The following is a 15,831-nucleotide window of genomic DNA, read 5'->3' on the forward strand; positions in this document are numbered from 1 at the left end:
TAATACAAATACATAAGTGAAAATAAATAAAATATTCTAATCAGGCTGTTTTATAATGATGTTTAAAATAAAGAAAAAAGCACATACTTACTTATGGGCCCTGAATGTATAGATAGGCTCTACATCAAGAGAAGTACTCCTAAATCAGACAAAGAAGATGATTTTACCACTTTAAGTTTCAGTAGAAAACACTATAATTGAATATAAGTCATAAAATTGCCTTTAGAAATACAAACATATGGTAATATACCATTCTCAACTATAGGATACATAAGACAGCTTACTGAACATCAATTACTCTTTCATATTATCAAGAAACAAGATCCTTGTTTAGTAATAATACCTTGTTACAGTGCCTTAAGCATTGTCATAATCTATTTGACTAAAGGAAGAGAGTTTTTCACTCAAGAGAAACAACATGGGCTTTGAAGGGATAAGTTTCTGAATTCAATTTCTAGTACTGTCATTAACTGGCTAACTTTAGACAAGTTATTTAATCTTTCAGAACTTCAGATTTCTCTGTTTAAAACGAAACAGAAAAATATCAAATACTCACAGGATAGTAATAATTTTTCTACTATCAAAAAAAACAGCCTAGGACAGAACCATATACATAGCAGGATTTCAACAAATGGTACTTTAACCCTTTGCACTCGGATGTCGAGTATGACTCGACACAGTTAGCAAAAATTATAGAGATTAAAATTACTCTTTGACTGTATCAATAATTTGAAATATAAAAAAATCCAAATAAATTTGTATGAAAAGAAACTCCAGTTTTTTATTCTACTGCCGCGCTTTGTAAAAACTGGGATATTTAAAAAATTAAATCCCGAGTAGAATAAAGGAATCGAGAAAAAAGCAAGCGAGTGCAAAGGGTTTTAACTTCCTTGCCTTTCCATGAAAGTTAACATATATATCCTCAATACTGTAGAAATTGTTCAAGACTCCAGTTTATTACTCAGAACACTATGGGCACAATACACTACCTAATATTGACCATGACTGTTGATGGACACTGAATTTAAAGTCAAGTACTTACCATTTTCTACATTGTTATGAAGTTATTTATAGGCAATGTTATCTCCCTTCAAGTCATTACCAAGTTTTAAATTCAAAGGTAAACAGATCACTGTTATTTACAAGTTACCACCACTAAGAAACTTGTTTCATTATCTTTCTAAATTTTAGTCAAGAATACATGATGAAACATTCACATCTCTAGCCTAATGTGGTTGTGATAGAACTATCACTAGCACATTGCGACCAATGAACTAGAAAGATAAAAGGCACAATGTATAACCTGGAAATTATTTTTCTCTGCTAAAAATACCTGATCCATATGAGGGTCCATTTGGTTTATGCACAATCTGGTTGAGCTGATGCAGACTGACAAATCAAGTAATTTATCTGTCTTATGTATGATTCACAGCATGAGTACCACTGAACTCTTTTAAACTGGGCAATAGCTTTCCTCTACCAGTAGTAAAATTTCTGTAACTTCTTCCATTTGATGTTCAGTTGTACTCCTGTAGTAACAAATGTGCCTGACACGGCAGAAGGGCCTTTGCTGGCAGATGCTGGTTCTAGAATGTACAACCCAAGGAAGGAAAGGAGCTCCAATAAGGACCCAAGCAAGTGGGACAATGAAGTCTAGCTATGCGACTAATTAAAGGATTTATATTAACTCATGTCTGTCCATAATTTAAGACAGGAACCAAGGGGCCAAGGCTAGCACTAGCAATTAAGTGATGACAACAACAGTGCCTTTCAGTCTTGATATATTGGTGGGTATGGAAAATACCTAAAGGCTCAAGGCCAAAAGAAAAGACCAAAGAGAAGTCCTCCAACCTTCTCAACGAACCTTTCCTCTCCTCTACCCTGTAAGCCCACACCTAGTAAACAATGGGGCAGGGTGAGGGTGGAGGTTTGATGATTTTAAATATACCTATAACTATTTATAAGAACAGTAGAAATCTTCAGTATAGTTAAGGTGCTCCCCAAATATGACAGCCATTTAAAACACTTGTATGTATAAGGACTATAATCAGTATCACAAACCTTGAGGAAACCATCAGATAATAAATACCCTTTCTTTCTAAGTGTCAGTTTTCCAACTGACATTAGATTGTATGAAGGGAAAAACACTAAATTATGTGATGAAGTGAAGAAGAATGAACAAGAATATTTAGAAAAATTAATTGCAAAAATAAAATATATATTTTTCTGATGAAAAACTGTTAACTAAAATAGTCAAATAATGTTAGAATATTCTCACTTTTTGGCTGGGGCTGTTTTCTGCAGATTCCACATTTTTAATGTGTGGTCCTCTGATGCTGTTATCAAAACAGGCTCAATGGGGTGAAAAGCAAGGGCTCGGATGCCATCAAAGTGACTTCTTAATGTAAACTTAGGGTTCCATGTCTTCCTCAATGCATCTTTATTGTTTGCGATCTATTACAGAAACAAAACAGAGATACCTACACATTTAGTTCAGGACAGGGGAAAAAACCCTGAATTTCAACATTAATTCTTGCTGATTTGTCATTAAGTCATGACATTTTGCAATTTTCAAAACAATATAATTTTTAAATGTAAATACCAAACCAAGAGGCAAAATTAGCAATATACCAGTAGTTTTCTTTGAAGAAATATGAAAGGTGTAATAAGAAAACAACATAATTCAATATAAAAAGCAAATCAAATAATAATGTAAAATAGATACTCACTAGGGGGCTAAAAAATCAAGTAATTCAACATATATACTATGGAAAATGTAATTTTAGATAAGAGCTGAAAAACTAAGTTATCCTTAAACTGTTAACATTTCAGAATATGATAATTTTGAGATTTTCAATACTTTTTAATAGCTGAATTTTCTTCATCAAACTGGAAATAAAGTTTATAAACTAGAAACAGAAAATGTTAAAAATTGGTAGAGACAGTTGGATAATACAAAGAATACATTTCATTGGTAAAACAAACACATTGTTATGTTCTTTCTTTCCACAGTAACTCCATCTCATCAACTGGAAAAATAACAGTTTTTTTTCATCCAATTAAGAGGGAAGCTAAAAAAGGTAGCTGGTATTTGACTTTACATTAGCACCATGTATGAATTCTTCACACTCCAAGGCTAGCAATCATGCTAAGTTTAAACAAGAGTAGCAAAATACAGTCATGTGCTGTATAGCTACATTTCAAACAACAACAGACTGCATATATGATGCTGGTCACATAAGATCATAATGGAGGTAAAAATTCCTATCGTCTAGTGGCATCATAGCTATTATAATATAGCACAATGCACTACTCATGTGTTTGTGGGGATGCTGGCACAAACAAACCTACTGCACTGCCAGTCAAAAGTCTAGCACGTACGTTTATGTACAGTACATAATACTGGATAATGATCATACACAACTATGTTACTGGTTTATGTATTTACTATACCATACTTTTTATCTGTAAAACAGCCTCAGCCAGGTCCTTCAGGAGTTATTCCAGAAGAAGGCATTGTTATCATAGGAGATGACAGCTCCATGTGTATTATAACCCCTGAAGACTTTCCAGCAGGACAAAGATGTGGAGGTGAAGACAGAAGTATTAATGATCCTGACCCTGTACAGGCCTAGGCTAATGTGTGTGTTTGTGTCTTAGTTTTTTTTTTTTTTTTGAGACAGAGTCTCCCTTTGTTGCCCAGGCTAGAGTGAGTGCCCTGGCGTCAGCCTAGCTCACAGCAACCTCAAACTCCTGGGCTCAAGCAATCCTACTGCCTCAGCCTCCCGAGTAGCTGGGACTACAGGCACGCACCACCATGCCCGGCTAATTTTATATATATATATTAGTTGGCCAATTAATTTCTTTCTATTTTTATAGTAGAGACAGGGTCTCCCTCAGGCTGGTTTTGAACTCCTGACCTTGAGCAATCCGCCCGCCTTGGCCTCTCAGAGTGCTAGGATTACAAGCGTGAGCCACCACGCCGGCCTGTGTCTTAGTTTTTAACAAAAAAGTTAATAAGTAAAAATAGTAAAAATATAAAAATCTTACAAAATAAGAATATAAAGGAAGAAAATATTTTTTTTTTTTTTTTTTTTTTGAGACAGAGTCTTGCTTTGTTGTCCAGGCTAGAGTGAGTGCCGTGGCATCAGCCTCGCTCACAGCAACCTCAAACTCCTGGGCTCGAGCGATCCTTCTGCCTCAGCCTCCCGAGTAGCTGGGACTACAGGCATGCGCCACCATGCCCGGCTAATTTTTTTTTTATATATATATCAGTTGGCCAATTAATTTCTTTCTATTTATAGTAGAGACGGGGTCTCGCTCTTGCTCAGGCTGGTTTTTTGAACTCCTGACCTCGAGCCATCCGCCCGCCTCGGCCTCCCAGAGAGCTAGGATTACAGGCGTGAAGAAGAAAATATTTTTGTACAATGTATTTGTGTTTTAACCTAAGTGTTATTACAAAAGAGTCAAAATGTTACATTTTTAAAGTTTATAAAGTTAAAAAATTATAGTAAGCTAAGGTTAATTATTAAAGAAAAACTTTTAAAATAAACTTAGTATACCCAAAGTGTATGGTGTGTAGTAATGTCCTAGACTTTCACATTCACCCACCACTCACTCACTGACTCACCTAGAACAACTTCTAGTCCAGAAAGCTCCATTCATGTTAAGTGCCCTATACAGGTATACCATTTTTTATCTTTTGTGCTGTATTTTTACTGTACCGTTTCTATGTTTAGACATGTTTAGATACACAGATATTTAGCACTGTGTTACAACTGTCTACAGTGTTCAGTACAGTAACATGCCTATAGCCTAGGAACAATAGGCTATATTACAAAACCTTGATGTGTAGTAGGTTATACCATCTAGGTTCAGGTAAGTAAACTCTATGATGTTCACACAACAATGAAATTGCCTAATGATGCATTTCTTAGACTGTATCCCTATCATCAAGCTACACATTAGTGTACTGGTAAAAGACTGAAGAAATATTACCATATTTATGAAAAAAATATAGCAATACTAACAACAGTTGCTATTCTGAGCATTATCCATTATTTTGAACATTATTAAAAATACTTCATATGGATTAACTCACTAAATCCTCACAATAACTCTATGAAGTAGGAATCAACATTATCTACACTTTATAGTCACATCAGGAAAAGAGAAGTTAAGAGACTTGCCTAAAGAACCCTGCTAGTACATAAAGGGATTTGGATTCAAGCCCAAGCAGTCTGGATTTTAGGGTCCAACTCAATATAAACTATAATGTAGAACACAGCTTAAAATTTTTCAGAAAAAATTGGATAGAACACAAGTAGGGTGATAAAGAGAACACAAAACGTATCATGCAAAGACCTACTATAAGAAATGGGACTGGTTATCCTGAATCGTGTCTACTCTTGTTAAACACCTGAGAGGTTTTCATATACAAGAACAATCAGATTCCCTCTGAATGTCTGGTTTTGTTTTTTTTTTTAAAGAAAAGTCTTGATTTGTTGCCCGGGCTACAGTGCCATGGCCTCAGCCTAGCTCACAGCAACCTCAGACTCCTGGGCTCAAGCGATCCTCCTGCCTCAGCCTCCCCAGCAGCTAGGACTACAGGCATGTGTGACCACTCTCATCTAATTTTTTTAATTGTCCAGTTCATTTCTTTCTATTTTTAGTAGAGATGAAGTCTTCCTCTTGCTCAGGCTGGTTATAAAACCTTCTATTTTAGGTGCTCTTGCTCTCTCTTTTCTCGTACACTTGCACTGGGGAAAGCCAGCTGCCGTTGTAGAAAAGCCCATGGAGAGACCCATTTGGTGAGGAACTAAAGTCTCCAGCCAATAGCCAGCAAAGAACCAAAGCCTTCCAACAGCCACATGAGGAGCCTGAAAGCAGATCCTCCCCAACTTGAGTCTTCAGGTAAAGACTGCAGCCCTTGCCAACATCTTGACTGCCAACTACATTAATACCTCAAGCCTGAACCATACAGCTAAGCTGTTCCCAGATTCCTGACCCATAGAAACTATGAGATAATAAATGTTTTTTGTTTTCAAGCTATTACATTTCAACATAATTTGTTACACAGCAATAGATTACTAATATGCTTAATAAAACCAAGAACTACTTTTGAAAACACAGTGACAGGCATAACACCAAGTTTTCTAACAATTAAGAGCTATGAAAAAAGAATGAGCTTTCTCTAGAGAGAAAATGAAGTTCCCTTAGATACTAAATAAACTCTTTGTGGGGTTAATATACAGGCAACAAAACTATCTAATAGGAACTTCTGCTTCTAGCCATGATGGACTGGGTAACTTGGATTGCCTCTGCACCAATGACAAGCAGAAAAGCAAAATGTTAAGAAAATGTTAAAAAGTAGTGAAGAAATGCAGGCCAAGATCCAGAAGAGGACTAAAAAGGTGAGCCCAATATTTGTAGTTGTTTTTCCCCAAAGAATGTTTATTAATTCCAGAGGGAATGGCTGAGAAACGGAGTGGTGCTTGTGGCAGCTTTATAGTGCCACAGGGATACAAATTGATACTGAAGACCTGCCAAGAGAGTGAACCACTTGCCTTGGGTTGTGATTTCAAAAAGTTTCATCTTAGACATAAGGGTGAACTAGAAGAAGCCAAGCCCTTAACTGAAAATGGAGTGAAGTGATCTAGCTTTCCAGTAGCTGCAAACATCTGAGAAAAGCAAATTAAAATATATTCTCTGGAGGAAGATATCATCTTAGGTCTGAAGTTATTTCTACAGACAACTTTTCAAATACTAAAAGAGTTCATAATCTCTAGGGTAGCCACTAAAAGAGTAGCAAAAGAGTATATAAACTCCAAATAGTAAATGGATGAAGGGTTGAATTAAAAAAAAAAAAACAAATCAATCCCAAAATAGGCAAAAAATAGGAGAAAAGGAACAAAGAACAGGTGCACACAAATAGAGGTTGGACTTAAATATATCACTAATTACTTTTAAAAGAAATGGACTGAATGCTCCTATTAAAAGACAAAACTTGTCAAAGATTAGATGAAAAAGCCAAAGTCAACTAAATGGTGATTTTAAAAGACAAATATAAAATATAAAGCTATAAAAACACTGGAAATAGAAATGATTTTTTAAAAATATGTAACATATTTGTTGAGAATGGAGTGCAAGGAGTCCGTTTAGATGAGATGGTTATTATAGTAGCTCTGGGTGAGAAAACAAATGGACTAAGACGGGAAGTGAAAGGAAATACATGGATTTTGGCTGTTTTTTGGAGACAGAACCCAAAAGACTTACTAATGGACTTAGCACAGAGCTGGATTTTCAGGAAGAGGAGTGGGGTGGTAAGAGTTTCTCTTTGCAGTGCTTCTTGATCATACCTATAGTTTGCTTAGGCATCCATCTACATCCCCTGTATGGAATGTGTGCTGCAAGGGTTACACTGTATTCTCCAACAGTCATAATTAACTATCAAAATGAGAGGAATTTAATGAAATGATAAGATAGGTCATCAATACTTTACCTATGACATAAGCAACTATTTTTCCTGACAAATTATTTATTGTATGAGCAATAACAAATGCATTTATAAAACAATTGTGTATGGAATTAAGTAAATGCATGCACAAAGGTCTACATCTTTGATGGGTCAGCCTTAACATCTGGAAAGCACACTTGTACACATCTTTTCCTACCAATAATTAAAATCGCTTCTCAAAAAGATATTGGCTAATGTACTAAAGAGGCAAGACAAATGTTGCTGTTTAGATGGACATGCATTTCAACTAATCACTGGTGCCCTAAAACATAAAACAAAACCCAAACTTGGTAACAGAAAAAGTCCACACTGACTTATGGATTTAGGCAAAGCCCCAAATTTTTATCTCTAAGTTATATGAAAAATGTTTATCTTTCCAAAGTTTACAATAAAAATTGAACCAAGTTCTATACTTGTAAAGAAGTTTTACCACTGCCATCTTTTTCTATAAAATCAACTTTTCATTTTCAAAAACTGAGTAAACACATCAAAAATAAAATTACTACTTACATCGTAAGTTAACGAATCTGCTTCGTTGGCCACCGTAAGGCCTGCTAATTCTCCAAGTCCTAGTTCACTTTCAAGGGCCTCATCTGCTCCCATGATGAATGACTTTCCAGAAGAAGGAGGAAATGTCAATGCTTCCACTGAAGAGGGAAAACAAACATTAAAAAACCTCTAAAGAATCAACATTTAGTCTCATTTGCTTATATCAAATTTCTTACAAGGGCATGTTTACATTTAATTATTTTAAATTAAACACAGTAAAATTCAGTAAGTAAAAGATCCTAAAGAACTGACTGCCTTTTCCGTATCTTAACCACAGCTAAAGGCATCATCTAATCAGAAAAGTAAAATATGAAACAAATATAATAATCCAGTGTCATTTCCTTTTCACTATACAGAAAAATTATATGACTAAAGGAAAGTAAGTGTTCTTCCTCATTTCATGCTAGTTACCCAAATAATTTCTATTAATCACTAAACATATATAACAAGTGATTTGGAACACTGCTGGTCTCATTCAAAGTAAAATTCATGATTTGGTAACCTGGAAGGATACAGAAAAGTTCAAATGAAATGGTTAAAACTGTAAAATTTGCCTATATGAGGCAAATTAGTATGTGGTATCAGAAGTCAGAATTATCTCTAGAGCAGGGAAAGAGCAGTGATTAGAAGAAGGTAGCACAAGCAGAACTTTTAGGGCCCTGGTAAAGTTCTACTTCTTAACCTAGGGGGTGGTGACATGGGTGGGTGATAATTCTGACTTTGTGATAATGCAGTGAGCTGTACCCTATGATTTCAGCACTTTTCTGTAGGTATATTTCATCTAAAAACATCTGTCTCAAAGAAACTTTTTTAAAGTATCCATTTGAACACTTTAATTAGCTGCCAACTATGCTTCAAAATGTCAGCTTTACTTTGTGATAAACTTGAATATACTTACTTTATAACACAGAACATACAAATCCAATTCCTTCAACAACCACCATAGAAAAACCAGTTAAAAGCAAAATGTCAAAATAAAATAGAGAATAGAAATTTAATTTAATTTAGTCAATAATAAAATGTCACTCTTTTTTTTGAGACAAAATCTCACTCTGTTGCCTCGGCTAGAGTGCTGCAGCATCAGCCTAGCTCACAGCAACCTCGAACTCCTAGGCTTAAACGATCCTCCTGCCTCGGCCTCCCAAGTAGCTGGGACTACAGGTGCACACCACCACACCCGGCTAATTTTTCTTTTAGTAGAGACCGGGTCTCACTCTTGCTCAGGCTGGTATTGAACTCCTGACCTTGAGTGATCCTCCCGCCTCCACCTCCCAGAGTGCTAGGATTACAGGCATAAGCCACCATACCCAGCCTATTTGTATCATTTTATATAAGTAAATAAAACAAAATAGAATTATTTTACATGATGTATATAATATATATCTATATAAAAAATATATGCATATGGACAAAGACTGAAAGGAACAAGGAAAAACAGAAAACAGAAAATGTGACTATACTTTCAGTTGACTTTTTCCCCTTTTTCATTCATTAATTGATAAAATGCTTAAATGAAATATTTAGGAGTCTCAAAGTAAACATTCAGTACCTATTTATAGACTCCTAATGTTGGAATGGTATATACAGGACCTACCACATGGGCATCTGTGGAACTAGAGGATATCCTAAACCAGAATTTAGAATTGGTTTTTAAGTGTGTGCACCCTTTTCCAAGTTAAAAATTGGAGTTGGAATCAAACCTCCTTGAATGCAAGAAAGTCTGCATTTGGGAAATACTATGCAGACCAAGTATTTGTAGAATAAAATTCTCTGTAAAATAGGTGAGTCCTACCTAATGACTGAATTCATTCATTCATTCATTTATTTATTTATTTACAGAGTCTCACTCTTGTTGCCCAGGTTAGAGTGCTGTGGCATCAGCCTAGCTCACAGCAACCTCAAACTCCTGGGTTCAAGCAATCCTAACTGCCTCAGCGTCCCAAGTAGCTGGGACTACAGGCACGTACCACCATGCCTGGCTAATTATTTATATGTATATATTTTTAGTTGTTCAGCTAATTTCTTTGTATTTTTTTTTTTAAGTAGAGACGGGGTCTTGCTCTTGCTCAAGCTGGTCTTGAACTCCTGAGTTCAAATGAGCTGCCCACCTCAGCCTCCCACAGTGCTAGGATTACAGGCATGAGCCACCATACCTGGCCATAATGACTGAATTTAATATATATCTAGGTGATTTTTGTGCTTGAGTGTCTTAAATACTTGCCTTCATCTGCCCTATTAATTTCATGTTCAGGAAGCCTGGAGCTGCTGGGTCTGGAAGGTGAACCCACAGATGGCTGCAATGAAGGAAGTTCATCAACATCTCTCAAATTAGCAAGCATATCTTGTAGTTTTGACCTATTGGGTCCTAGGCAAAAAAAGGCGGGGGAGACAAAAAAGAGGAAATAGAATTATCCAACTGCATCAAACTGGTGCCATAAGCCTTATTTCATATCTATCAACATTTACCTTTAAAAATATTTTACTAGGTAAGTATTTTCAAAGTTTTCAAATTATTTTAATAGTTTATTATTTCTGGAAAAGAATATTTTACATGTATTTTAAAATTAAGCTAATGGAGTAACATCACTATTTACATATGTGAAAGACTGCTCTTGTTCAATTTAGACCATTAGAATAATACTCTATAATCAAACCACTGTATTTGCTCTAAATGCAGCCAGATATCACAGATTGTGAACCTATTATATACTGAATTAAACAGTAACATCCCTGCTTGTTTGCTTAAATTAAGTTGCATTCATTGTCTTACATCCTGAAGCTATCATACCCGAGGTGAAGTCTCATGCCCTGCTAATTACTTACCTGAGCTTTGATTCTTCATTCTCCCACATCCCTGTTTTGACTGTTTTATATAGGATAGAGGCTGAAACAGATCTTCGGTAGTTTTTCCTGTTATAAGTTTAATTAAGAATGGGAAAATCTTACCCATAGTCCATTATGCTTTTTTCCTATACCAGCAAAGAATACAACTATTTTAAAGCAATATTAACTAATGCCTAGAAATATATTTCAAGATAATATGATTGGAGTACACAATTTGACTGGAAATGTTTCCACCAGACCATATGAAAAAGACTCAAACTTTTTCTAATGAGTAAAAAAATTTTCAGTTCAACTAAATAAAAGTTATGGTGTTTTAAAAATTAATGCTTCACATACTAGTTCAAAGCTTTGCTTCAGTTATGTTTTTACTTACACAAGTCTTTACTTGTTCCCAGACCACTACTTCATCAAGTTATCATGAACTGAAAATAATAGATAAAATGTGCTGAAGTACAGTTCCCCAATCTTCAGTGAAAGACATTAATATTTCAACCCTAGAGAGTCATTTTTCTTCACTAAAAAAAACACATGCTACATGCCTGAACACAGATCATAACCCCTTGATTCAGGAAACCCAATTGGTTCTATTAGTAGGAATATTGTTCCAGTCAAATGGTGCGGTTTTAGTTAAGTGCTAAATTCCAACTACAGCGATGCCTTGATATTTGATAAGAATTGAATAATCAATGTAAGAGTAGATGGATTCTATAATACATAAGTCCTGGCCACCCTTCCAATAGAAAGATATTTTACATTTTAAGACATTCATTTTTTTGGCATAATGACCTAAGAAATATCTCAACATTAAGTTAATCTGGAAATTGTTTCTCATGTATGATATCCAAATTTTTCTCAGTTTAACTTGTTTTGTCATGGCTTCTAAAGCCATGACAAATTATGTCTCACTTTAAGATTAAATTTCTTACTGGTATATTTGGATAAAATGTACAACATGTTCATATGTTTTAATATTAATCTTTTTCACTCTGATTTAACCTATATTGAGTTAACATTAAATGACATCATCTCTTGGTACATACTGCTGACATCAATAATGAATACTGACTTTTTATCAATTCAAGCTAAATATTTGTAAATTCTATTTTATTTTTTTATTTTTTGGAGACAGAGTCTTGCTAGAGTGAGTGCCATGGCATCAGCCTAGCTCACAGCAACCTCAAACTCCTGGGCTCAAGCAATCCTTCTGCCTCAGCCTCCCGAGTAGCTGGGACCACAGGCATGTGTCACCATGCCCGGCTAATTTTTTCTATATATATTAGTTGGCCAATTAATTTCTTCCTATTTATAGTGGAGAGGGGGTCTCATTCTTGCTCATGCTAGTTTCAAACTCCTGACCTTGAGCAATCCCCCCGCCTCGGCCTCCCAGAGTGCTAGGATTACAGGCGTGAGCCACTGCACCTGGCCTGAATTCTAAGATATTTTAAGTAAAGATTTAAATGTTTTAAAGTAACTACCAGATTATAAAAGAATATTATAACAGGAATGACTGGTATTTAATAAGCTTTAGCTTAACTATAAAGAGGGAAAAAGAAAAATGTATCCTTCCAGTCTTTTACAATTTTAAATATATTTCTTAATGCTTGTTTGTTTTGAAACAGAGTCTAACTCTGTTGCCCCAGCTAGAGTGCAGTGGAATCACAGCTCACCCACAATCTCGAACTCCTGGACTCAAGTGATCCTCCTGTCTTAGCCTTCCTAGAAGCTGGGACTATAGGCACACACTATCACATCTGGCTAATTATTTCTATTTTTAGTAGAGATGGGGTCTCACTCTTGCTCAGGCTGGTCTCAAATTCCTGACCTCAAGCAATCTTCCCACTTCAGCCTCCCATAGTGCTAGGATTACAGTCATGAGCCACTGTGCCCAGCCTAAGTTTGATTTTAATCTTACTTTTTACTACTTTCATATCTCAAAGAATGAAATTCCTATTGCCATAAAAGAGAAGTCAGGTCTACATTTATATTGTCAATGAGAGTGGATGACCAAGAAGGTAGTTTTAGCCTTGCTTTCCTAAAAAGATGTTTAAGACTATTTTCAGGAAGGTTTTGAAAGCTTTTATATTTCCATTTTGCATACTTAACTAGGTCCATTGCTAAACTTTATTAATAATTTGCATAATGAAAGTTATACATATATGATTCACAGGGCTAAAAATTTCATTTTGGCTTCTGTTTTTGATGTGGCACATATTTTACTGAAAAGAAAAAAGGCAATTGGTAATACTCTTATAAATGAAATTGGCCAAAATTTTAAATTAGAAATACTTCTAAAAATTATATATTTCACTCTGTGCCCTGTATAGCATATTGTGGTGAGAGCAAATGAACTGCGTGCTATGAACACATGGAATATTCAGGGGTAGAAATTAACTTTATTTCTTCAAGATCTAAAATTATAAATAATAATTTTGGTGGACTGCCAGAGGGTCACACTAGATAAGCTTTAAAAATTGTCACTGAAAAAAAATCATTGTTATAATTAAGCACATATACTTTTAAAAATCAAATTATCACTGTGATTGAATACATAGCCCAATACTCTCACGAGGCTCTGGATTTATTATTGGGATTTATTATGGTTCCATAATCATATGTGGGTTTTTTTTTAAGTTCACAATCAAATAGCTAACCATTTAATTTCAACCCCTGAGAGCAGGTGAAAAGGAAAGAGATCAGGAGCAGAAATGAAAAAGAGTAAGTAGTTTTAGGAAAACATTGAAAAAAAATTGAGAAATGTAAAAGAGGCAAGATTTATGATTTACATATACAATGTTTTCCACTTACTCTTCACCCCCTTTTTCCCCTTTCTCTCCTTTTTGTATTGTTCCTTGAGTTTGGTAATTACTCCCTGGTCCACATTCCAGGCTTCAGGCATGAGACACTGGTCTTCCTTTTCTAAACAGAGTGAAACAAATGAAACAGCCTTTTTCAATAAAATATTGAACACTCTAAGTCAATATGTATGAATGACATAACAATCATTTTCTTCATAGTATCATTAAAAAAAACCAGTCACTGCTTATTAGATATATAAGTAACACAAAATATAATAGCTAAGAAACAATGATCAATTCAATTTCCTAGGTACTATTAATAAATTTCTCTTGAAAGAAACATTTTAAAAAACCTGGAAAACTTTAGTGATTTTTAGTAAATCAAGCCCAAACACTTACAATCAAGAACTGCTCATTTTCAAAATTTTATTAATATTAGGACTCACAAAAAACACTTCATACTAATTTATATGAGAGATTATTATAGAAACTATACAAAATAATCTCCAATGATCTCATCATATCAAGAATTTTATACTTTTGACATGTGTTCATCAATAAATAATGGTTTTTATTTTATAGACTTTATAAATAGCATTTTGTAAAATGTATTACTCTTCATTCAAAATTTAAAACTATTCATTTACTTATTTATTTATTTTTGAGACAAGGTCTCAGCTCTGTTGCCTAAGCTGAAGTGTAGTGGTATGATCACAGCTCACTGCAGCCTTGACTCCTGTGCTCAAGCGATCCTCCTGCCTCAGTCTCCTGAGTAGCTAGGACCACACGCATGCATGCACCACTGGGCCTAGCAATTTTTTTTTTTTTTTTTTTTTTTTAGAGACAGGGTATTGCTATGTTGCCCTTGCTGGTCTTGAACTCCTGGGCTAAAGCAATCTTGCCTTGATTTCCCAAAGTGCTGGGATTACAGGCTTTAGCCACCATGCCCAGACTATAATTTAAAACAATTTAAATGTGTTAATTTATAAATCCTTGAATCAGGAAACTAAGCTTCTAGTAGAAAAGAAATTCAATAATCAATTGTCACTATATCAGGAGAAGAAAATTTAAAGAGTAAATATAAGCTATATATTTTATATTTATTATAAAATAATTTATATACTATATAATTCTATGTAAATGTTAGTTCAGACCTCTAGCTTGAACCCAAGACTCATATCAAAATGCTCATGATACATTTCCATTAGGATCTCTAATAGATATTTCAAACTAAACCAAACTCTCAATCTGTCTTCCTATCTAATCTGTTCCATCCACAAAGTTCCCTGCCTCCTTTGATGGCAATTCCATGCTTGCATTTGCTCAGACCAAAAACCTTTCTTTCTTTCCCAACTTCAAGAAATACTGTTTTCTCCACATTTAAAACATATCCAGCATCTAACTTCTCAGAACTTCCATTGCTTCTCTGATCACTATGATCAATCTCTCTCGCTAGGATTACTGCAATAATTGTCGCTAGTCCCAAGTCTATTATCAACACTGGTTGCCCTGGGTAGTCTATTCTCAACATAGCAGCCAGAGTAATGATTTAAAACAAAATCAGATCGTGTCACCTTTTGCTCTAATCCCTTCCATGGCTCCCCATCTCACCAGAGGTCTATATGGCCCTATATCATATGGTCTATTCTTACTACACTCCCCCCATAATTACTCTGCTCTAGCCCCTCTAGGTTCCTTGAATTCCTCAAGCATGTTGGGGCTGCTGCTGTCTTAGAGCATTTTCTCCGGCTTTCTTCTTCCTGAACACTTCTTCCCCAGATACCACATGGCCAATTCTCTCATTAACTCCAAGTCAACTGTTATCCTCTCAATGGGCCTTACCATGATCACCCTATTTTAAATTGCAACCTGCCCTCTCTCCACCCAACCCTAACTCCAGCTTTCCCTATCTGCCTTATCCTGTTCTACTTTTTCTATTTTCTATAGTATTTATCACCTTCTGATACACTATCTCATCATTTACTGTTTATTGCCTATATCATCTTAGTAGACGATAAGCACCAGAGGAATAGGGATGTTCACCTAGAAGACTTGGCACATTGAAAGCACTTGATCAATATTTGTTGAATAAATGATTGGAATAAACTGAAATAAATCAGAATAAAC

At 35.1% G+C, this 15,831-nt stretch overlaps 1 protein-coding gene across 4 annotated transcripts in view; it reads right to left on the bottom strand.

Annotated features, from left to right (window-relative positions):
- The window catches only part of STRN (striatin), a 106,944-nt gene that overhangs the window by 25,014 nt on the left and 66,099 nt on the right, over positions 1-15,831 (bottom strand). For 2 of the 4 annotated variants that reach the window (XM_012788425.3, XM_012788424.3), the window contains exons 8-13: positions 13,715-13,825; positions 10,889-10,975; positions 10,287-10,430; positions 8,027-8,163; positions 2,279-2,454; positions 92-139 (exon numbers count right to left, since the gene is read on the bottom strand). In XM_012788425.3, coding sequence (XP_012643879.1) covers positions 92-139; positions 2,279-2,454; positions 8,027-8,163; positions 10,287-10,430; positions 10,889-10,975; positions 13,715-13,825 — 703 coding nt within the window. The remainder of the gene's footprint in view (positions 1-91; positions 140-2,278; positions 2,455-8,026; positions 8,164-10,286; positions 10,431-10,888; positions 10,976-13,714; positions 13,826-15,831) is intronic. The other 2 variants (XM_012788427.3, XM_012788426.2) reach the window with 1 other exon arrangement.

Source organism: Microcebus murinus, chromosome 3 (assembly GCF_040939455.1).
Source record: "Microcebus murinus isolate Inina chromosome 3, M.murinus_Inina_mat1.0, whole genome shotgun sequence".
NCBI lineage: Eukaryota > Metazoa > Chordata > Mammalia > Primates > Cheirogaleidae > Microcebus > Microcebus murinus.